The sequence below is a fragment of the Homarus americanus genome, unplaced genomic scaffold (genome assembly GCF_018991925.1).
Source record: "Homarus americanus isolate GMGI-L3 unplaced genomic scaffold, GMGI_Hamer_2.0 scaffold43887, whole genome shotgun sequence".
Classification (NCBI taxonomy): domain Eukaryota; kingdom Metazoa; phylum Arthropoda; class Malacostraca; order Decapoda; family Nephropidae; genus Homarus; species Homarus americanus.
In genome coordinates, this window is record NW_024747238.1 from 1 (window position 1) to 23,809 (window position 23,809).

Here is a 23,809-nt window from a genome sequence, read left to right on the forward strand (position 1 = left end):
TTCAGGTCGGGAGGCTCCCCGCTACGCCCCTCCCAGGAGAGTCTATGGTTGAGTTCTGTGTCTCCTGGTGTGTACACAACAGCGAGCACTGCCTATATAACACTAATATATAATATATCTATCAAAATGTTATTGATGGTTTTCATGAAGGTTAATAAAATTATTTTATTATAATATTTTTAATACATCCTTTAAGGTGTAGGATTACTTCACCCTAAATTTTCTTACATATTTTTAATATCAAGTTGATTTTTGTCCTTTCTACCATGAAATAATTACATATATACATTATATTATTAGAATAAATATATATTGTAGATTTGTTCAACAGTGAAATTAATTTTAGTCTGAGTAAAATGTTAGTGTAGGACAAAGTTTACTCAGTACACATGTATGGGTAGAAGACTAGACACTGTCAGCAGACACTACACACAAGTTAGAAGCCTTTGATATGGTGCAGTACTAGAGGAGAGAACTAAGAAAGATTAGAACTGACCAAATTAAAAAGATAAATAAAGAAATATATAAATTAAAACTAAGATACTTTGACCATATAATTAGAGATGAAATAAAAGATATATTAATTAATAAGATAGAAGTTAAAAGGTTCAGAGAAGGTCAGGTGGAGGACAAATGAATGAAATTATAATCAAACATATTTATAGAAATTTTCCTCTACATCAATATAGTTCGGGTATTTCTATATACGCCTCCTATAGCTATACATCCTTATACACTAGGTTGATGATGAAGAGTTAACGTAGAGAGATTCTGTATAGGCTGGTGTCTAGTGTTGCGTCATTGCGTCATTTGTCTCGTAGGTCATGTTGATATTAATATTGAGGTGAGAGTCAGGTGTAGGACGCAGGTGAGAATGTTATTGATGATAATGCCTTCCTAGTGATTGATCGGTTGGCTCCTGGTTATAGTAGGTCCGTCACCTAACTAACCTAACCTACCCAACCCTAACCTAACTCCCTAACCTAACCTAATGTGTGTCTGTGTGTTAGTAGTTTGAAAACGGTCCTCAAAAGGGTTAAATCATCATCATCAAAGGGTTAAGTCATTTTCTTCAAAGGGTTAAATCATGGTCTTCAAGGGATGAATCATGGTCCTCAGAGAGTTAAATCATGTTCCTCAAAGCATTAAGTCATGGTCTTCAAAGGGTTAATAAAAGTGAGGGAACAGCCGTCCTCCACTAAGATCCAGCACCATTATCCACTTCCTCCACCAATAAGTCGAGATCCTCCACCATTATCCACCTCCGACACTTTTATCCACCCCCTCCACCAATAGGCCGAGATCCTCCACCAATAGGGCGAAATCCTCCACCAATAAGTCAAGATCCTCCACCATTATCCACCCCTCTACCAATAAGCCGAGATCCTCCACCAATATCCACCTCCTCCACCAATAAGTCGAGATCATCCACCATTATCCACCTCCTTCACCTTTATCCACTTCCATCATTATCCACCTCTTCCACCAATAAGTCGAGGCCACCACCATTCACCTCCTCCACCAAAAAGCCGAGATCCTCCACCAATAAGTCGAGATCATCCACCATTATCCACCTCCTCCACCTTTATCCACCTCCTCCATGATTATCCACCTCCTCCACCAATAAGTCAGATCCTCCATCATTATCCACCTCCTCCACCAATAAGTCGAGGTCCATCACCATTATCCACCTCCTCCCTTTTATCCACCTCCTCCATCATTATCCACCTCATCCACCAATAAGTCGAGATCCTCCATCATTATCCACCTCCTCCACCAATAAGTCGAGGTCCACCACCATTATCCTCCTCCACCTTTATCCACCTCCTCCATCATTATCCACCTCATCACCAATAAGTCGAGATCCTCCATCATTATCCACCTCCTCCACCAATAAGTCGAGATCCTCCACCATTATCCACCTCCTCCACCAATAAGTCGAGGTCGATCACCATTATCCACCTCCACTTTTATCCACCTCCTCCATCATTATCCACCTCCTCCACCAATAAGTCGAGATCCTTCATCATTATCCACCTCCTCCACCAATAAGTCGAGGTCCACCACTACTATCCACCTCTTCCACTTTTATCCACCTCCTCCACCATTATCACCATTATCCACCTCCTCCACCAATAAGTCGAGATCCTTCATCATTATCCACCTCCTCCACCAATAAGTCGAGAACCTCCACCATCATCCACCTCTTCCACCTTTATCCACCTTCTCCATCATTATCCACCTCCTCCCCAATGTCCACTTGAGCAACATTTCAGTGTCGAATTTATTAATACTAAATCATTTATATTTTATTGTGAAAAATAATGAAGAATATGTTGTATACTTCATTATATAACTATACCGTATTAATATAATTCATAATAGAAATACCATAAAAGGAAAATTTGCTAACTATATGACTTTTCGTTGTACGTTTCAAATCATTACAACTTACAAGAGCGACATTGGTGAAGAACATTGCATAAGTAACAAGCTACTTTAAACCTTACTTCCGCAAGGTTAAGGGCGGTGTCGGTTTCTTTGTTACGAGAAATTCTGACAAAATTGACCAGACGCGTCATGTGTGTTGGGTATATATAGGAAGGAGGTGCTGGACTGCAGTCGATCACCAGACACAACCAGTCATGAACACCAAGGTACACAGGTTGAGATACCTCAACCGTATTTACCATGAATAATACAATTTACGTTAACTGAAATGTTTATTGTAACTTACCTGTATTATCTTTTCTACAGGTAGTCCTTCTGCTGGGTGCGGTGGCGCTGGCTGCTGCTGACAGTTTTCCTCCATACTCCTACAGGGGCCCTCATGTGAGTGTTGATTATTCGTACATCTTAACGAATATTAATTTGTGTTGTCAAAATAACTGGAGAAAATTTCTATTACAAATTCTTTACCACAGGATTCCTCTGAAGGTCTTTGAGTCTTTTGAGTCTTATGAGTCTAGTGAGGCTCAATACAACTTCAACTACGCCGTGAAGCTGACCCCTCCGGCAACGACTTCGGTCACCAGGAGACCCGCGACGGTGACAACGCAGGGTCGTACTACGTGCAACTTCCCGACGGCCGTCTGCAGACTGTGACTTACTTCGTAGACGGTGACTCAGGCTACATCGCTGATGTCAAGTACGACGGAGGCTCGCTACCCCCGACTCATACGGGTCCTTTGAGTCGTTCGAGTCCCGGGAGGCTCCCGCTACGCCCCCTCCAGGAGAGTCTATGGTTGAGTTTTGTGCCTCTGGTGTACACAACAGGCACTGCCTATATAACACTAATATATAATATATCTATAAAATGTTATTGATGGTTTTCATGAAGGTTAATAAATTATTTTATTATAATATTTTAAATACATCCTTTAAGGTGTGGATTACTTCACCTAAATTTTTTTACATATTTTTAATATCAAGGTTGATTTTTGTCCTTCTACCATGAAATAATTACATATACATTATATTATTAGAATAAATATATATTGTAGATTTGTTCAACAGTGAAATTAATTTAGTCTGAGTAAAATGTTGGTGTAGGACAAAGTTTACTCAGTACACATGTATGGGTCAGAAGACTAGACACTGTCAGCAGACACTACACACAAGTTAGAAGCCTTTGATATGTGGTGCAGTACTAGGGAAGAACTAAAGAAAATTAGAACTGACCAAATTAAAAGATAAATAAAGGAAATATATAAAATAAGGAACTAAGATACTTTGACCATATAATTAGAGAAGAAATATAAGATATATTATTAATAAGATAGAAGTTAAAAAGATCCAGAGAATGTCGGGTGTAGGACAAATGAATGAAATTATAATCTAACATATTTATAAATTTTCTCTCATACATCAATATAGTTCGGGTATTTCTACACTCCTATAGCTATACATCCTTATATACACTTGGTTGATGATGAAGAGTTAACGTAGAGAGATTCTGTATAGGCTGGTGTCTAGTGTTGCGTCATTGCGTCATTTGTCTCACGTAAGGTCATGTTGATATTAATATTGAGGTGAGAGTCAGGTGTAGGACGCAGGTGAGAATGTTATTGATGATAATGACTTCTTAGTGATTGATCGGTTGGCTCCTGGTTATAGTAGGTCCGTCACCTAACCTCCTACCTAACCTAACCTAACCTAACCTAACCCTAACCTAACCTAATGTGTGTGTCTGTGTGTTAGTAGTTTGAAGACGGTCCTCAAAAGGGTTAAATCATCGTCATCAAAGGGTTAAGTCATGGTCCTCAAAGAGGTTAAATCATGGTCTTCAAGGGATAAATCATGGTCCTCAAAGGGTTAAATCATAGTCTTCAAGGGTTAAATCATGGTCTTCAAAGGGATGAATCATGGTCCTCAGAGGGTTAATCATGTTCCTCAAAGGTTAAGTCATGGTCTTCAAAAGGTTAAGTCATTTTCTTCAAAGGTTAAATCATGGTTCTTCAAGGGTTAATAAAGTGAGGAACAGCCGTCCTCCACTAAGATCCAGCACCATTATCCACTTCCTCCACCAATTAGTCGAGATCCTCCACCTTATCCACCCCTCTACCAATAGCCGAGATCCTCCACCATTATCCACCTCCTCCACCAATAAGTCGAGATCGTCCATCATTATCCACCTCCTCCACCAATAAGTCGAGGTCCACCACCATTATCCACCTCCTCCACCAATAAGCCGAGATCCTCCACCTTTATCCATCTCCTCCACCTTTATCCACCTCCTCCATCATTATCCACCTCCTCCTCCACCAATAAGTCGAGATCCTCCATCATTATCCACCTCCTCCACCAATAAGTCGAGGTACACCACCATTATCCACCTCCTCCACTTTTATCCACCGCTTCCATCATTATCCACCTCCTCCACCTTTATCCACCTCCTCCATCATTATCTACCTCCTCCACCAATAAGACGAGATCCTTCATCATTATCCACCTCCTCCACCAAAAAGTCTAGGTCCACCACTATTATCCACCTCTTCCACCTTTATCCACCTCCTCCATCTTATACACCTCCTCCACCTTTATCCACCTCCTCCATCATTATCCACCTCCTCCACCAATGTCCACTTGAGCAACATTTCAGTGTCGAATTTATTAATACTAAATAATTTATATTTTATTGTGAAAAATAATGAAGAATATGTTATACTTCATTATATAACTATACCGTATTAATATAATTCATAATAGAAATACCATAAAAGGAAAATTTGTCCAACTATATGACTTTTGTTGTACGTTTCAAATCATTACAACTTACAAGAGCGACATTGGTGAAAGGAACATTCATAAGTAACAAGCTACTTTAAGCACACTTCCGCAAGGTTAAGGGCGGTGTCGGTTTCTTTGTTACGAGAGGAATTCTGACAAAAAATTGACCAGACGCGTCGTGTGTGTTGGGTATATATAGGAAGGAGGTGCTGGTGTCTGCAGTCGATCACCAGACACAACACAGTCATGAACACCAAGGTACACACAGGTTGAGATACCTCCCCGTATTTACTATGAATAATACAATTTACTTTAACTGAAATGTTTATTGTAACTTACCTGTATTATCTTTTCTACAGGTAGTCCTTCTGCTGGGTGCGGTGGCGCTGGCTGCTGCTGACAGTTTTCCTTCATACTCCTACAGGGGCCCTCATGTGATGTCGATTATTCAAACATCTTAACGAATGTTAATTTGTGTTGTCAAAATAACTGGAGGAAAATTTCTGTTACAAATTCTTTATTACCACAGGATTCTCTGAAGAGTCTTTTGAGTCTTTGAGTCTTATGAGTCTAGTGAGGCTCAATACAACTTCAACTACGCCGTGAAGCACGACCCCTCCGGCAACGACTTCGGTCACCAGGAGACGCGACGGTGACAACCCAGGGTCGTACTACGTGCAGCTTCCCCGACGGCCGTCTGCAGACTGTGACTTACTTCGTAGACGGTGACTCAGGCTACATCGCTGATGTCAAGTACGACGGAGAGGCTCGCTACCCCGACCATACGAGTCCTTTGGTCGTTCGAGTCCCGGAGGCTCCCGCACGCCCCCCCAGGAGAGTCTATGGTTGAGTTCTGTGTCTCCTGGTGTACACAAGGCAGGCACTGCCTATATAACACTAATATATAATATATCTATCAAAATGTTATTGATGGTTTTCATGAAGGTTAATAAAATTATTTTATTATAATATTTTTAAATACATCCTTTAAGGTGTAGGATTACTTCACCCTAAATTTTCTACATATTTTTAATATCAAGGTTGATTTTGTCCCTTTCTACCATGAAATAATTACATATATACATTATATTATTAGAATAAATATATATTGTAGATTTGTTCAACAGTGAAATTAATTTTAGTCTGAGTAAAATGTTAGTGTAGGACAAAGTTTACTCAGTACACATGTATGGGTCAGAAGACTAGACACTGTCAGCAGACACTACACACAAGAAGCCTTTGATATGTGGTGCAGTACTAGAGGAGAGAACTAAAGAAAGATTAGAACTGACCAAATTAAAAAGATAAATAAAGGAAATATATAAATAAGCTAAGATACTTTGACCATATAATTAGAGATGAAATAAAGATATATTAATTAATAAGATAGAAGTTAAAAGGATCAGAGAATGTCGGAGGTGGAGGACAAATGAATGAAATTATAATCAAACATATTTATAGAAATTTTTCTCTCATACATCAATATAGTTCGGGTATTTTATATACAGCACTCCTATAGCTATACATCCTTATATACACTAGGTTGATGATGAAGAGTTAACGTAGAGAGATTCTGTATAGGCTGGTGTCTAGTGTTGCGTCATTGCGTCATTTGTCTCACGTAAGGTCATGTTGATATTAATATTGAGGTGAGAGTCAGGTAGACGCAGGTGAGAATGTTGTTGATGATAATGACTTCCTAGTGATTGATCGGTTGGCTCCTGGTTATAGTAGGTCCGTCACCTAACCTAACCTAACCTAACCTAACCTAACCTAAATGTGTGTGTCTGGTGTTAGTAGTTTGAAGACGGTCCTCAAGAGGGTTAAATCATCGTCATCAAAGGGTTAAGTCATGATCCTCAAAGGGTTAAATGATGGTCTTCAAAGGGTTAAGTCATGGTCCTCAAAGGGTTAAATCATCGTTATCAAAGGTTTAAGTCATGGACCTCAAAGGGTTAAATCATGGTCCTCAAAGTGCTAAATCATGGTCCTCAAAGGGTTAAATCATGGTCCTCAAAGGGTTAAATCATGGTACTCAAAGGGTTAAATCATCGTCATCAAAGGTTTAAGTCATGATCCTCAAAGTGTTAAGCCATGGACCTCAAAGGGTTAAATCATGGTCCTCAAAGTGCTAAATCATAGTCGTCAAAGGGTTAAATCATGGTCCTCAAAGGGTTAAATCATGGTACTCAAAGGGTTAAATCATGGTACTCAAAGGGTTAAATCATCGTCATCAAAGGGTTAAGTCATGATCCTCAAAGTGTTAAGTCATGGACCTCAAAGGGTTAAATCATGGTCTCAAAGGGTTAAATCATGGTACTCAAAGGTTAAATCATGGTACTCAAAGGGTTAAATCATCGTCATCAGGGTTAAGTCATGATCCTCAAAGTGTTAAGTCATGGACCTCAAAGGTTAAATCATGGTCCTCAAAGTGCTAAATCATAGTCCTCAAAGGGTTAAATCATGGTACTAAAGGGTTAAATCATGTTCCTCAAAGGGTTAATAAGAGTGAGGAACAGCCGTCCTCCACTAAGATCCAGCACCATTATCCACTTCCTCCACCAATAAGTCGAGAACCTCCCACCTTTATCCACCTCCTCCATCATTATCCACCTCCTCCACCTTTATCCACCTCCTCCATCATTATCCACCTCCTCCACCAATGTCCACTTGAGCAACATTTCAGTGTCGAATTTATTAATACTAAATCATTTATATTTTATTGTGAAAAATAATGAAGAATATGTTGTATACTTCATTATATAACTATACCGTATTAATATAATTCATAATAGAAATACCATAAAAGGAAAATTTGTCTAACTATATGACTTTCGTTGTACGTTTCAAATCATTACAACTTACAAGAGCGACATTGGTGAAAGGAACATTGCATAAGTAACAAGCTACTTTAAGCAACACTTCCGCAAGGTTAAGGGCGGTGTCGGTTTCTTTGTTACGAGAGGGAATTCCTGACAAAAAATTGACCAGACGCGTCATGTGTGTTGGGTATATATAGGAAGGAGGTGCTGGAGTCTGCAGTCGATCACCAGACACAACACAGTCATGAACACCAAGGTACACACAGGTTGAGATACCTCACCCGTATTTACTATGAATAATACAATTTTACTTTAACTGAAATGTTTATTGTAACTTACCTGTATTATCTTTTCTACAGGTAGTCCTTCTGCTGGGTGCGGTGGCGCTGGCTGCTGCTGACAGTTTTCCTTCATACTCCTACAGGGGCCCTCATGTGAGTATTGATTATTCGTTCATCTTAACGAATGTTAATTTGTGTTGTCAAAATAACTAGAAGAAAATTTGTTACAAATTCTTTCTTACCACAGGGTTCCTCCGAAGAGTCTTTTGAGTCTTATGAGTCTAGTGAGGCTCAATACAACTTCAACTACGCCGTGAAGCACGACCCCTCCGGCAACGACTTCGGTCACCAGGAGACCCGCGACGGTGACAACACCCAGGGGTCGTACTACGTGCAGCTTCCCGACGGCCGTCTGCAGACTGTGACTTACTTCGTGGACGGTGACTCAGGCTACATTGCTGATGTCAAGTACGACGGAGAGGCTCGCTACCCCGACTCATACGAGTCCTTTGAGTCGTTCGAGTCCCGGGAGGCTCCCCGCTATGCCCCTCCCAGGAGAGTTTATGGTTAGGTGTTGTGTCTCCTGATGTAGTGCACAGCGTCACTCTCAATACGAAGCCTTAAATGGCAAGATATGTAATATATTTATCATAACATAACATGTACTAGCATGAATTTATTAAAAGTAAAGTGCTACATTGTTTATCAATATAACCCTTAAATAACTGGTAGTTGGTACTAGTCCATCCCAGATACTCAGGATGTTCTTTCTGTTACACTAAACACCTGGCCAGTAGACGACAGTTGCTACACACCTTTGCCTCATAACATCAACTGAACAATAAGTTTTTGAAAGAAGAATAGTTGAGTAATTATGGTTATATAAAATATTATAATCTTAGCGGAAGTATAAAGCTTCACAAAACCAAACACTGATAAAAGGAGTCAAAGTTTAGTGACTGGGAACACACACAGCATTTCCTCATGACCATATTTCTTGACACTATACTTTGACATGTGGCAGAAATATTTACCTAAGGAAAAATACATTTACTTTCCTCATTATTGACAGCTTATTGAACTATCCATTAGGTAACTCAACTAAGACATAAAAAGTTTATGAAAGAAATATTTCCTCTGGTTCTTGATAAATGAGAATCAAATCCACTTATTCAATTACTTTACATGAAATACAACCTTCCATGTTAATACAAATTTATATACACTATTCCCACGGTGTTTCTTCTAAACGTATAAGTGTTAAAAGTTATAAGTACCAAAAAAAAAAACTTTAGAAGAAATCGGTTGAAAAATAATAGACGTGTGAGACGAGTTAAGTAATAAAAGTTTACCCTCACATCCACACTATTGATTTTGACAGTGTTACGCACCCGTGTATCGCTGGGATGATGGGATGTATAATTCTGTTAACAGGTGAGATGAATAAGTCTGTTAACAGGTAAGATGGATAATTCTGTTAACAGGTTGTATGATGTATAATTCTGTTAACAGGTTGAATGTAGTATAATTCTTTTTACAGATTGTATGATGTATAATTCTGTTAACAGATGAGATGAAGATACGGTTTTCTTTACTTTAGTCAAGAGAAAGTTTTATAAATATTCTATTGATCTATTTTTTAGCTTTTGAATTTCCTTTTTTTTTATCTGATATTTTTCATGTGATGTTGTAAGCTAGTAGTCTCCATACTGGGCCTTAATAACCCTAACTTGACACATTTGTTGGTTGACACATGCTGGTTGAACACATGTTGGTTGACACTTGGTTGACACTGTCCCCGGAGATACATACACACACACACACACACACACACACAGAGTAGACAAATACATGATGCAGTATTATTTACAACATTGTCCACATTTATCTGAGAGAGGGATTCCTTCACCGCCAACACAACACAACACAACACAACACAGTAATAAGGGAAACACTACACATTAAAATTGACTCTTATGCCCCTTCATTTCATCATCACATTGAGATTTTAGACTTTACTCTTGCCTCAGATCTCATTAAGACAAGCTGTATTACATCTCTGGCCAATTATTTAAACGAAGGTGATCCAAGTTTAGAACCAGTTTCTAAGTTACGTAATATCATCAGTTGGGAAGAATTTATGTAAAGTATTTGTTTTGTTTTTTAGATGAATTACTATTGTGATCTGTGAGGTGATGTGTTATGTTATCTGGGTTAGTTGATGTTGAGTAGAAAAGGTCATGAAAACAGCTAAATTTGCCAAGAAGATTAGATTATTATTCTATGTCACTTGTTATGGTTTTCCTAATGCATAGAGAATTCCACAGTCATTCATCAAACGTAGAGTACAAGTCCCAATATTGACTAAAGTTGAAATCTACTGACAGGCAACCAGACCCTATGAGAGAACCCATGTCTGTACTAACATTCCCTCTTATAGAACTTCTGCGTTACTGAATTAATCTACACAGGACGAGCTCTCATGGAACTCCCTGCTACAGTGTTATTCCTATATCATAATTCTAACCTCCAACACTTCATTGTATTGAGCCTCAAATCTTGTATCGTCAACTCTGGGAAGGAGACACCTTGATGTATAAACTCTACAGTGTCTTCGTCTAGTTAAACAGGTCTCAGGTGTTAATGTTGTGGCACTAATGATACTTGACTATGTTCAGCTAACTACTAAAGAAGTGTTCATGATCCTCGATAGTTTAAACAATGATAATGGAAAGTTTTGTTTCAGTTCACTCCATAATTAAAACAGACAAAAAAAATATTGCATAAGATATAATGTACTTTGAGCAATACATACCTGTTGGGTGAGGGCGGGTCGATTTCCTTATGGCAAGCGGGAATTCTGGACAAAAAGTTGACCACGTTCGTCTAGTGTGTTGGGTATAAATGGGAAGAACGAGCTGAGTTCTGCAGTCGATCACCAGACACAACACAGTCATGAACTCCAAGGTACTGACTAGCGGGAATGTCTGATCTGTAGTTCAAATGATATTATATAGTGTTGCTTTATTTATAAGTGTCAAATTTAACATGCATTATTTCCTCCAGGTCCTCCTCTTGCTGGGTGTAGTATCATTGGCTGCTGCCGACAGCCGCCCCTCCTACTCCTACAGAGGACCTCACGTGAGTGTTAACTAATGTTACGTTACTTACAAGGTCTTGATAAACAATCGTTTTGAAGATAATCTAAGTGAGAGTTATGTCACATCTATTTTTTATCTTATCATAGGGATCCTCTGAGGAGTCTTACGAGTCTAGTGAGGCTCAGTACAACTTCAACTACGCAGTGGACCACGTCCCCTCCGGCAATGACTTCGGTCACCAGGAAGCCCGCGACGGTGACGACACCCAGGGGTTGTACTACGTGCAGCTTCCCGACGGTCGTCGTCAGACTGTGACTTACAACGTGGACGGTGACTCAGGCTACATCGCTGATGTCAAGTACGACGGAGAGGCTCGCTATCCTGACTCATACGAGTCCTTTGAGTCCTTCGAGTCCTTCGAGTCCCGGGAGTCTCCCCGCTACGCCCCACCCAGGAGGGTGTACGGCTGAGCCTTATGTCTCCTGATTCTGCTGCTGACCACCACCTCCAGACTCCCAGTGACTAGTGTTGTGACATGAAGTTATGGGTATTTATATTGTCTAAATTATATCATATTTATTTTATCTATTAAATTATTTTGCATCATATTTTGTTTGTAACACCTGAGTCATACTGCGTGATGGCGCTGCTTAACACTACGACTCTTGACAAGAACCAGTTGGCCACCTCTTGTGTGTTAATTACTTCTTGAAAAACCTTAGACTCTGGATTATAAGAGGAACTAAATATTTCAGCCTTCTACTTAAATTCTATATGTTGAGTGTTTTGGTTTTCTGTTCTGCCATGCATGAGTACTTCTTGATTTTGACCTGAAACCACAACTAGCTGCTTCAGTGATCCCTCCAAGATGAAAATCCACAATGTCTATGTGTGTGTTGAACTCTTTGATATCCCCATCCATCATACCGTCTCCGTAAGCAAACCAACGTATTCCCAGTGAAATTAAGTAACAGAAAATTAATAGTAGCTCAGTTATCAGATACGGGGAGGGTAGTTAAATAAGCATCACCAGTTATTTTCTTATAGTCTTAATACTAATATATACAGTATACACATTACATCAACTGGACAGGCTGGGTCATGACAAAACACCAGTCTTACGTCAGGTATCGTCAAAATGCATAAGAACTCAAAGGGGTAAATTATGACCAAATAGACACAAGAATAAGTACACTGTGGTGGTCCCGTATATTGGCCCTCATAAAGTAGGTTTTTCGACCTGGTATTACTAGTAAATGAGGCGTAATGATGAAGGTTCACTGGCAGGAGCACATAGGTCACAGGAGGGGATAGGTATCGTCTAAGTAGCACATATAAAGGTAGCGCATAAGACTGAAAGGTCATTTAGACGATAGAAGTAAAATACACAAAGATAATTTAGCCATAATGTAGTAGACACAAGGTCGAGACGGAGGCTGGAGAAGTCGTGAGGAGTTCTACATACAGGCTGTTGAGGAGATGGTGGGGGGGACGACGAGAGCAGAAAGCAACTTTGATGGTAGTGAATGAGTGCTAGATAGTGAGACGGAGAGGGCTTGTGACGCCTCATTTCATTTTTTAACGACATTGCTTGGTCGATAGGTGAAGCCTTCTACCTCGAATGCAAAAAAAAAACCCTCATGACTCATTATTTTATGGGCATTAAAGGCACAGTGTACTTAATATTCCTGCATGACAGAAACTGAACTTATTAATTACTATTGTATAAAGCACGATTAGGTCTTCCAAGCCCAACCCCTAATAGAGAACCGAGATATAAATTTGTAAGACATTAGGCAAGCCACTTAGGGTGGATAAAATTGCAAGTTGTGGCAACTGTCTTTTTAGAGCTGTAAGTTAAAAAGTTACATAGACGGAGGAGCATCATTCTACATTTAGAGAACTAACTGTACAAACCCTAGAAAACACACTGTATACGCCAGGGTTTGAAGCAATGATTGGACAAAAAGTAAATGACTACATGAAAAGCAGCAAAATGGAAGAAGATAACATCTGGGGAACGGACATAGAAATTATAGCTTTGGTTTTAGCTCTGAATAACAAAATAGCTGTACATCATCAGCCACCAGGAGCAGCAAGTGCCAGTGCCGTGTTTTTCCTAAATGTTTTCTCACATATCTTAGGAATTTTTCATAAATTCCTCGTTTGTGTGGATAATATGAGAATAAACCTCATGATAGAGTCTGAATTGAGTCTTTTGTGGCTTTTTCTACAGATGTAACCCAGCTTATCCATTGATTTTCAACATTACACATCTATACAAAATTAAAAGTTAAATTTATGCATAAATTGATATATCTCAGTTACATATCAATGTAAAAAAATTATCACCATAAACTCTCTCAGGAAGTGAGAAATACTCAAGATGGAGGGTGTCAAGAGCCTTAGCGACATGTAAAGAAGTGACTCAGTATATATCAGGTGGTGTCAAACTATAAGTAATGTAATAATAATTTAATAAATTATGGAGATCTCATACAACTTTTGATAATACATAATTGAAACTCTACCATAACACTAGTACATGCAGGCGGTGTTCAACATCAGCACCAGAAGACACCAAGTTCAACCGTACACTCGCCTGGGTGGCCCGTAGCGAGTAGCCTCCAGGGACTCAAAAGACTCAAAGGAGTTGGGAGACTCGAAGGAGCTAGAAGACTCGAAGGAGCTGGGGAAGCTTGACCTGTGAGGGGCAAAGCGAGGAGCCTCCCGGGACTCAAAGGACTCGAATGACCTGGAGAAGCTTGGCCTGGGTGGGGTGTAGCGGGGAGCCTCCCGGGATTCGAAGGAGTCAGGGTAGCGAGCCTCTCCGTCGTATTTGACATCGGCAATGTAGCCTGAGTCACCGTCCACGAAGTAAGTCACAGTCTGGCGGCGACCGTCGGGAAGCTGCACGTAGTACGACCCCTGCGTGTTGTCACCATCACGAGTCTCCTGGTGACCGAAGTCGTTGCCGGATGGGTCGTGTTCTACGGCGTAGTTGAAGTTGTATTGAGCCTCACTAGACTCATAAGACTCCTCGGAGGAACCCTATGATAAGAAAAAGCTTTATTATTCTCAAGACCTTAAATTATTGTACATCAAGTTCTTTTAAATAACATCATAAGTAACAACAATATTTAACACTCACGTGAGGGGCGGCGTAGGAGTAGGAGGGACGGTTGTCGGCAGCAGCCAACGACACCACACCCAGCAGGAGGAGGACCTGGAGGACATATTACAAGTTACAAAAGATTCATTGTCAATAAAATATTATTGCATCCCTTCAAAGTGAAGTGGAGGTCCGAGACTTGCAGTAGTCAGTACCTTGGAGTTCATGACTGTGTTGTGTCTGTTGGTCGACTGCAGACAACACCGTCTGCTTCCTTATTTATACCCAACACACATCACGTGACTGGTCAACTTTCCTTTTCTGCAGAATTCCCGCTTGCAATGAAAATCGACTCCACCCTAACACCATTAGGTAAGTGTTGCTGGCAGTAACTTATTACTTATGTTATATTTTTATTTGTTTTGTATTTTAGTAAACAGAAAAACATCGCTTTGCACTGAAAACTCTGTAAATGTTCATGACACACATCCTTGGCCGTAATCACAGGCGCCTCATTGATAATTCTTCATGAGATCATCGTATTATACTTGACACAATAATTTTTTGTTCAAGTGTTGCAGCATACAATCGATCGCATATATCGACGATGTGCAATTACAATCAAACTATTGGCACCTTTCATTGTATTATCCTTTTTGTCACTGAATTACCCCGATACAATGCGCAATCACCCCTATAAATTAAGACTTTTAATTACTGCAATACAATTATAAGGTAGTTATGGTATATATATTGTCTAAATTATATCATATTTATTTTATCTATTAAATTATTTTTGCATCATATTTTGTTTTTAACACCTGAGTCATACTGCGTGATGGCGCTGCTTAACACTACGACTCTTGACAAGGACCAGTTGGCCACCTCTTGTGTGTTAATTACTTCTTGACAAACCTTAGACTCTGGATTATAAGAGGAACTAAATATTTCAACCTTCTACTTAAATTCTATATGTTGAGTGTTTTGGTTTTCTGTTCTGCCATGCACGAGTACTTCTTGATTTTGACCTGAAACCACAACTAGCTGCTTCAGTGATCCCTCCAAGATGAAAATCCTCAATGTCTATGTGTGTGTTGAACTCTTTGATATCCCCATCCATCATACCGTCTCCGTAAGCAAACCAACGTATTCCCAGTGAAATTAAGTAACAGAAAATTAATAGTAGCTCAGTTATCAGATACGGGGAAGGTAGTTAAATAAGCATCACCAGTTATTTTCTTATAGTCTTAATACTAATATATACAGTATACACATTACATCAACTGGACAAGCTGGGTCATGACAAAACACCAGTCTTACGTCAGGTATCGTCAAAATGCATAAGAACTCAAAGGGGTAAATTATGACCAAATAGACACAAGAATAAGTACACTGTGGTGGTCCCGTATATTGGCCCTCATAAAGTAGGTTTTTCGACCTGGTATTACTAGTAAATGAGGCGTAATGATGAAGGTTCACTGGCAGGAGCACATAGGTCACAGGAGGGGATAGGTATCGTCTAAGTAGCACATATAAAGGTAGCGCATAAGACTGAAAGGTCATTTAGACGATAGAAGTAAAATACACAAAGATAATTTAGCCATAATGTAGTAGACACAAGGTCGAGACGGAGGCTGGAGAAGTCGTGAGGAGTTCTACATACAGGCTGTTGAGGGGATGGTGGGGGGGTGACGACGAGAGCAGAAAGCAACTTTGATGGTAGTGAGTGAGTGAGTGCTAGAGAGTGAGACGGAGAGGGCTTGTGACGCCTCATTTCATTTTTTAACGACATTGATTGGTCGATAGGTGAAGCCTTCTACCTCGAATGCAAAAAAAAAACCCTCATGACTCATTATTTTATCGGCATTAAAGGCACAGTGTACTTAATATTCCTGCATGACAGAAACTGAACTTATTAATTACTATTGTATAAAGCACGATTAGGTCTTCCAAGCCCAACCCCCAATAGAGAACCGAGATATAAATTTGTAAGACATTAGGCAAGCCACTTAGGGTGGATAAAATTGCAAGTTGTGGCAACTGTCTTTTTAGAGCTGTAAGTAAAAAAGTTACATAGACGGAGGAGCATCATTCTACATTTAGAGAACTAACTGTACAAACCCTAGAAAACACACTGTATACGCCAGGGTTTGAAGCAATGATTGGACACAAAGTAAATGACTACATGAAAAGCAGCAAAATGGAAGAAGATAACATCTGGGGAACGGACATAGAAATTATAGCTTTGGTTTTAGCTCTGAATAACAAAATAGCTGTACATCATCAGCCACCAGGAGCAGCAAGTGCCAGTGCCGTGTTTTTCCTAAATGTTTTCTCACTTATCTTAGGAATTTTTCATAAATTCCTCGTTTGCGTGGATAATATGAGACTAAACCTCATGATAAAGTCTGAATTGAGTCTTTTGTGGCTTTTTCTACAGATGTAACCCAGCTTATCCATTGATTTTCAACATTACACATCTATACAAAATTAAAAGTTAAATTTATGCATAATTTGATATATCTCAGTTACATATCAATGTAAAAATATTATCACCATAAACTCTCTCAGGAAGTGAGAAGTACTCAAGATGGAGGGTGTCAAGAGCCTTAGCGACATGTAAAGAAGTGACTCAGTATATATCAGGTGGTGTCAAACTATAAGTAATGTAATAATAATTTAATAAATTATGGAGATCTCATACACCTTTTGATAATACATAATTGAAACTCTACCATAACACTAGTACATGCAGGCGGTGGTCAACATCAGCACCAGAAGACACCAAGTTCAACCGTACACTCTTCTTGGTGGCCCGTAGCGAGTTGCCTCCAGGGACTCAAAAGACTCAAAGGAGTTGGGAGACTCGAAGGAGCTAGAAGACTCGAAGGAGCTGGGGAAGCTTGACCTGTGAGGGGCAAAGCGAGGAGCCTCCCGGGACTCAAAGGACTCGAATGACCTGGAGAAGCTTGGCCTGGGTGGGGTGTAGCGGGGAGCCTCCCGGGATTCGAAGGAGTCAGGGTAGCGAGCCTCTCCGTCGTACTTGACATCGGCAATGTAGCCTGAGTCACCGTCCACGAAGTAAGTCACAGTCTGGCGGCGACCGTCGGGAAGCTGCACGTAGTACGACCCCTGCGTGTTGTCACCATCACGAGTCTCCTGGTGACCGAAGTCGTTGCCGGATGGGTCGTGTTCCACGGCGTAGTTGAAGTTGTATTGAGCCTCACTAGACTCATAAGACTCCTCGGAGGAACCCTATGATAAGAAAAAGCTTTATTATTCTCAAGACCTTAAATGATTGTACATCAAGTTCTTTTAAATAACATCATAAGTAACAACAATATTTAACACTCACGTGAGGGGCGGCGTAGGAGTAGGAGGGACGGTTGTCGGCAGCAGCCAACGACACCACACCCAGCAGGAGGAGGACCTGGAGAGAATATTACAAGTTATACAAGATTCATTGTCAGTAAAATATTATTGCAGCATTGAAAGTGAACTGGTGGTCTGATACTCACAGTAGACAGTACCTTGGAGTTCATGACTGTGTTGTGTCTGTTGGTCGACTGCAGACAACACCGTCTGCTTCCTTATTTATACCCAACACACATAACGTGACTGGTCAACTTTCCTTTTCTGCAGAATTCTCGCTTGCAATGAAAATCGACTCCACCCTAACACCATTAGGTAAGTGTTGCTGGCAGTAACTTATTACTTATGTTATATTTTTATTTGTTTTGTATTTTAGTAAACATAAAAACATCGCTTTGCACTGAAAACTCTGTAAATGTTCATGACACACATCCTTGGCCGTAATCACAGGCGCCTCATTGATAATTCTTCATGAGATCATCGTATTATACTTGACACAATAATTTTTTGTTCAAGTGTTGCAGCATACAATCGATCGCATATATCGACGATGTGCAATTACAATCAAACTATTGGCACCTTTCATTGTATTATCCTTTTTGTCACTGAATTACCCCGATACAATGCGCAATCACCCCTATAAATTAAGACTTTTAATTACTGTAATACAATTATAAGGTAGTTATGATATTTTAATAATTTCGGTTTGGATAAGCAAAGCTTATTTTATTTTCAAAAATATTAATAATTTCTCATAACAACAAAGCATTAAACTTGACACAAAGAAATAATCTTCAAGTGCTGAGGTGGACAGTGGTGGAGGAGGTGGATGATGAGGAATACAGGCCGTCTCCTTTCCCACCCACCTGGGTTAGGAAACTTCGGCACTGCAAGTTGGGCACTGGAAACTTTGGTACCAGAAAATTTCCAGAGCCGAGGTTTCTGGTGCCGAAGTTTCCAGTGCCCAACCTGCAGCTCCGAAGTTTCCTACATTCTGGTAAGGAGTATCCCAGGTGAAAACGCAGGGAGGTAGTGTGCATATTTAGTCTTCAATGTGTTTAGAGTAAACATTCGGAGAGTGATACATCTATGTTTAGCTAATAAAGAGGATACCAATCTTTATATCACGTGTTCATATTTCATTGGAGACGAGAACACATGATATAAAACCTTGAATCGACGTCTTATAACGAGAAGTAAACGCCAATATGGATTGAAAATATCCCTATATTATTTTAAGAGATATAATTGTGAGTTAAGTATTCACATCTGATTTCTGGTTTGTGATAGTGACAACAATAACAATTGTAGGTCAGGTTGAAGGTGCGACTTGATATGTTTACAGGCACGGAAAATGTTTAATATCTAGGGATGTGTTCCTAGAATTATGTGTTATGAAGAAGACTCCATTACAGAGAATCCAGGTTTTTGCTGCATTAACGCACTTCAGAAAGCAAGTCTGGAATTATAGGTATGAAACATTAGTAAACGTCTCCACCTTTAGTAAACAGCTTCCATGGGCCAGATTGAAGATTTGGGATCACATGAAGATTAGACACTAACTTACTTCACTTGAACATTAACCATCCAAATGCTACCTGGGTTTTTTGGTTAAATTACGCTGGCGTTAGGGTGGTTAATTTCCAGGTCTAATAAGCTGCAGTGTCTAATCTTCATATAGAATAAGCTGGCATGTCTAATCTCTAAGTATAATAAACTGGGGTGTCTAATCTTCAAAACAATTATGCTGACGTGTCGAATCTTCAGGACAAATAATCTGGGTGTCTAATCTTCAAGACAAATAATCTGGGTGTCTAATCTTCAAGACAAATCTGCTGGGGTGTAAAATCTTCAGGCAAAACAAGCTGACGTGTCTAATCTCCAATTCAAATAAACTGGGGTGTTTAATCGAAAATTAGAAGTCTGAGACAACTGTGTTAATTAGACAGATGGGCAGGACAGGTGTGAAATGTGGACAAATCGCGGGTAGTAAAACCAAGAGGCAGCCATCAGCTTATGTCGTCAGGGTTAAGATGATGAACAAACAGTAGCTTCATCGGCTGGAGTCAAGAGCCTTAGCGACATGTAGAGAAGTGACTCAGTATGTATCAGGTGGTATCAAACTATAAGTGATGTAATAATAATTTAATAAATTATGGAGATCTCATACAACTTTAGATAATACATAATTGAAACTCTATCATAACACTAGTACATGCAGGCGGTGGTCAACATCAGCACCAGAAGACACCAAGTTCAACCGTACACTCTCCTGGGTGGACCGTAGCGAGTAGCCTCCAGGGACTCAAAAGACTCGGAGGAGCTGGAAGACTCGAAGGAGCTGGGGAAGCTTGACCTGTGAGGGGCAAAGCGAGGAGCCTCCCGGGACTCAAAGGACTCGAATGACCTGGAGAAGCTTGGCCTGGGTGGGGTGTAGCGGGGAGCCTTACGGGATTCGAAGGAGTCAGGGTAGCGAGCCTCTCCGTCGTACTTGACATCGGCAATGTAGCCTGAGTCACCGTCCACGAAGTAAGTTACAGTCTGGCGGCGACCGTCGGGAAGCTGCACGTAGTACGACCCCTGCGTGTTGTCACCATCACGAGCCTCCTGGTGACCGAAGTCGTTGCCGGAAGGGTCATGTTCCACGGCGTAGTTGAAGTTGTACTGAGCCTCACTAGACTCATAAGACTCCTCGGAGGAACCCTATGGTATGAAAAAGCTTTATTATTCTCAAGACCTTAAATGATTGTACATCAAGTTCTTTTAAATAACATCACAAGTAACAACAATATTTAACACTCACGTGAGGGGCGGCGTAGGAGTAAGAGGGACGGTTGTCGGCAGCAGCCAACGACACCACACCCAGCAGGAGGAGGACCTGGAGGACATATTACAAGTTACAAAAGATTCATTGTCAGTAAAATATTATTGCATCATTCAAAGTGAACTGGAGGTCTGATACTTGCAGTAGTCAGTACCTTGGAGTTCATAACTGTGTTGTGTCTGTTGGTCGACTGCAGACAACACCGTCTGCTTCCTTATTTATACCCAACACACATAACGTGACTGGTCAACTTTCTTTTTTCTGCAGAATTCCCGCTTGCAATAGAAATCGACTCCACCCTGACACCAATTGGTAAGTGTTGCTAGCAGTAACTTATCACTTATGTTATATTAAAAAAATAAAAATAGTAAACCGAAACGTCTCTTTGCACTGAAGACACTGTAAGTATTTATGGCACACATCCCTGTCAGTAATCACACGCACGTCATTGATAATTCTTCATGAAATCTTAGGATTATACTTGACATAATAATTTTTTTCTTCAAGTTTTGTAGCATAACAGCAAGTCTTGTGCAATCTATCGAAGATAAAGCTTTTAATTACTGTAATACAATTATAAGGTAATTATGATATTTTAATAATATCGGTATGGATAAGCAAAACTTATTTTGTTTTAAAAAAAATAATTTCTCGTAACAACAATGCAATAAACTTGACACAAAGAAATATTCTTCAAGTGCTCAGGTGGACAGTGGTGGAGGAGGTGGATGATAAGGGATACAGGGCGGCCACTTCCCCACCCACCTGGCTTAGGAAACTTCGTCACTGCAAGTTGGGCACTGGAAACTTTGGTACCAGAAACTTTCCAGAGCCGAGGTTTCTGGTGCCGAAGTTTCCAGTGCCCAACCTGTAGTACCGAAGTGTCTGGTGCCAAAGTTTCCTACATTCTGGTAAGGAGTGTCCCAGGTGATAACGTAGGTAGCTAGTATATGTGTTTAGTCTTCAATATTCTAAGAGTAAACATTTAGTGAGTGATATATCTCTGTTTAGCTAATAAACAGGATACCAATCATGAGATCGCGTGTTCATATTTCATTGGAGACGAGATCAGATGATATAAAACCTACAATAAACGTCTCTTATGTGAAGTAGGCGCCATCTATAGATTGAAAATATTCCTGTACTATTTTTACCAGATATAATTGTGAGTTAAGTATTCACATCTGAGTTACAGTGACAACAATAACAACTATAGGTCAATTTAGAGATGTGAATTGAGATGTATACAGGCACGGAAAATTTTTAATATCTAGGGATGTGTTCTTACAATTATGTGCTATGAAGAAGACTCCATTACACAGAATCCAGGTTCTTGCTGGTTTAACGCACTTCAGAAAGCAACTCTGGAATTATAGGTGCGAATCACTAATAAAAGTCTCCACCCTTAGGAAACAGCTTCCCTGGGCCAGATTGAAGATTTAGGATCACATGAAGATTAGACACTAACTTATTTCACTTGAACATCAACCATCCAAATGCTACCTGGAGGTGTAGGTGAAATCAGGTTAGCGTTAGGGTGGTTAATTTTCATGTCTATTAAGCTGGGGTTTCTATTTTTCAGGTAGAACAAGCTGACGTGTCTAATTTCGAAATCAAATAATCAGGGGTGTTGAATCTTTAGGCCTCATAACCTTAATAAGCTGGGTGTCTAATCTTCAGAACAAATAAGCTGGGTGTCTAATCTTCAAGACAAACAATATGGAGTTTCTAATCTTCAGGCCTAATAAGCTTAATAACCTGGGGTGTCTAATCTTTAAGACAAATGAGATGAGGTATTTAATCTTCAGGACAAATAAGCTGAGGTATCTAATCTTCAGGCCTAATAAGCTAATTAAGCTTTGGTGTTTAATCTCCATCCAAATAAAATGGGGTGTCTAATATTCAGGTCAAATAAACTGAGGTGTCTTATTCAAAATTAAATCTTGGAGACAATTTTATTAATTAAATGAATGAGCAGGACAGATCTTTGATCAGGCTGTGAAATGTGGACAAATCTTGAGTAGTAAAACCAAGAGGCAGCCATCAGCTTATCTCGTCAGGGTTAAGATGAACAAACAGTAGCGTCATCGGCTGGAGTCAAGAGCCTTAGCGACATGTAGAGAAGTGACTCAGTATATATCAGGTGGTATCAAACTATAAGTGATGTGATAATAATTTAATAAATTATGGAGATCTCATACAACTTTAGATAATACATAATTGAAACTCTATCATAACACTAGTACATGCAGGCGGTGGTCAACATCAGCACCAGAAGACACCAAGTTCAACCGTACACTCTCCTTGGTGGACCGTAGCGAGTAGCCTCCAGGGACTCAAAAGACTCGGAGGAGCTGGAAGACTCGAAGGAGCTGGGGAAGCTTGACCTGTGAGGGGCAAAGCGAGGAGCCTCCCGGGACTCAAAGGACTCGAATGACCTGGAGAAGCTTGGCCTGGGTGGGGTGTAGCGGGGAGCCTCCCGGGATTCGAAGGAGTCAGGGTAGCGAGCCTCTCCGTCGTACTTGACATCGGCAATGTAGCCTGAGTCACCGTCCACGAAGTAAGTTACAGTCTGGCGGCGACCGTCGGGAAGCTGCACGTAGTACGACCCTTGCGTGTTGTCACCATCACGAGTCTCCTGGTGACCGAAGTCGTTGCCGGAAGGGTCATGTTCCACGGCGTAGTTGAAGTTGTACTGAGCCTCACTAGACTCATAAGACTCCTCGGAGGAACCCTATGATAAGAAAAAGCTTTATTATTCTCAAGACCTTAAATGATTGTACATCAAGTTCTTTTAAATAACATCATAAGTAACAACAATATTTAACACTCACGTGAGGGGCGGCGTAGGAGTAGGAGGGACGGTTGTCGGCAGCAGCCAACGACACCACACCCAGCAGGAGGAGGACCTGGAGAGAATATTACAAGTTATACAAGATTCATTGTCAGTAAAATATTATTGCAGCATTGAAAGTGAACTGGTGGTCTGATACTCACAGTAGACAGTACCTTGGAGTTCATGACTGTGTTGTGTCTGTTGGTCGACTGCAGAGAACACCGCCTGCTTC

At 40.2% G+C, this 23,809-nt stretch overlaps 6 protein-coding genes and 1 long non-coding RNA gene across 10 annotated transcripts; 3 read left to right on the forward strand and 4 right to left on the reverse strand.

Annotated features, from left to right (window-relative positions):
• Window positions 1-2,640: 2,640 nt before the first annotated feature.
• LOC121879527 lies at window positions 2,641-3,003 on the forward strand. The gene is made up of 3 exons (XR_006091358.1): window positions 2,641-2,657; window positions 2,758-2,832; window positions 2,925-3,003. It is a non-coding gene; the product is annotated as an uncharacterized LOC121879527 (long non-coding RNA).
• A 5,273-nt stretch (window positions 3,004-8,276) lies between these two features.
• Window positions 8,277-9,028, forward strand: LOC121879522 (pro-resilin-like). Its single transcript, XM_042386181.1, has 3 exons — window positions 8,277-8,307; window positions 8,411-8,485; window positions 8,580-9,028. The coding sequence occupies exons 1-3, from the start codon at window positions 8,296-8,298 to the stop codon at window positions 8,901-8,903; spliced, it is 411 nt and encodes a 136-aa protein (XP_042242115.1). The 5' UTR covers window positions 8,277-8,295; the 3' UTR covers window positions 8,904-9,028.
• A 2,235-nt stretch (window positions 9,029-11,263) lies between these two features.
• Window positions 11,264-12,039, forward strand: LOC121879520 (pro-resilin-like). Its single transcript, XM_042386178.1, has 3 exons — window positions 11,264-11,299; window positions 11,399-11,473; window positions 11,580-12,039. Exons 1-3 carry the CDS (start codon window positions 11,288-11,290, stop codon window positions 11,901-11,903), a joined length of 411 nt encoding a protein of 136 aa, XP_042242112.1. The 5' UTR covers window positions 11,264-11,287; the 3' UTR covers window positions 11,904-12,039.
• Window positions 12,040-13,893: 1,854 nt separating this feature from the next.
• On the reverse strand, window positions 13,894-14,808 carry LOC121879524 (cuticle protein 8-like). Its single transcript, XM_042386184.1, has 3 exons — window positions 14,761-14,808; window positions 14,585-14,659; window positions 13,894-14,484 (listed from the first exon to the last, which is right to left on the reverse strand). The coding sequence occupies exons 1-3, from the start codon at window positions 14,770-14,772 to the stop codon at window positions 14,020-14,022; spliced, it is 552 nt and encodes a 183-aa protein (XP_042242118.1). The 5' UTR covers window positions 14,773-14,808; the 3' UTR covers window positions 13,894-14,019.
• Window positions 14,809-17,209: 2,401 nt separating this feature from the next.
• LOC121879521 (pupal cuticle protein Edg-84A-like) lies at window positions 17,210-18,123 on the reverse strand. 2 transcript variants are annotated; one of them, XM_042386180.1, is made up of 3 exons: window positions 18,076-18,123; window positions 17,901-17,975; window positions 17,210-17,800 (listed from the first exon to the last, which is right to left on the reverse strand). In XM_042386180.1, exons 1-3 carry the CDS (start codon window positions 18,085-18,087, stop codon window positions 17,336-17,338), a joined length of 552 nt encoding a protein of 183 aa, XP_042242114.1. In that variant the 5' UTR covers window positions 18,088-18,123; the 3' UTR covers window positions 17,210-17,335. The 2 variants fall into 2 exon arrangements, with proteins under 2 accessions (XP_042242114.1, XP_042242113.1); XM_042386179.1 differs by having other exon boundaries at window positions 18,064-18,107.
• A 1,924-nt stretch (window positions 18,124-20,047) lies between these two features.
• LOC121879523 (cuticle protein 7-like) lies at window positions 20,048-20,923 on the reverse strand. 2 transcript variants are annotated; one of them, XM_042386183.1, is made up of 3 exons: window positions 20,896-20,923; window positions 20,721-20,795; window positions 20,048-20,620 (listed from the first exon to the last, which is right to left on the reverse strand). In XM_042386183.1, exons 1-3 carry the CDS (start codon window positions 20,905-20,907, stop codon window positions 20,174-20,176), a joined length of 534 nt encoding a protein of 177 aa, XP_042242117.1. In that variant the 5' UTR covers window positions 20,908-20,923; the 3' UTR covers window positions 20,048-20,173. The 2 variants fall into 2 exon arrangements, with proteins under 2 accessions (XP_042242117.1, XP_042242116.1); XM_042386182.1 differs by having other exon boundaries at window positions 20,884-20,923.
• A 1,979-nt stretch (window positions 20,924-22,902) lies between these two features.
• Window positions 22,903-23,809, reverse strand: LOC121879518 (cuticle protein 7-like). 2 transcript variants are annotated; one of them, XM_042386174.1, is made up of 3 exons: window positions 23,739-23,809; window positions 23,576-23,650; window positions 22,903-23,475 (listed from the first exon to the last, which is right to left on the reverse strand). In XM_042386174.1, the coding sequence occupies exons 1-3, from the start codon at window positions 23,760-23,762 to the stop codon at window positions 23,029-23,031; spliced, it is 546 nt and encodes a 181-aa protein (XP_042242108.1). In that variant the 5' UTR covers window positions 23,763-23,809; the 3' UTR covers window positions 22,903-23,028. The 2 variants fall into 2 exon arrangements, with proteins under 2 accessions (XP_042242108.1, XP_042242109.1); XM_042386175.1 differs by having other exon boundaries at window positions 23,751-23,781.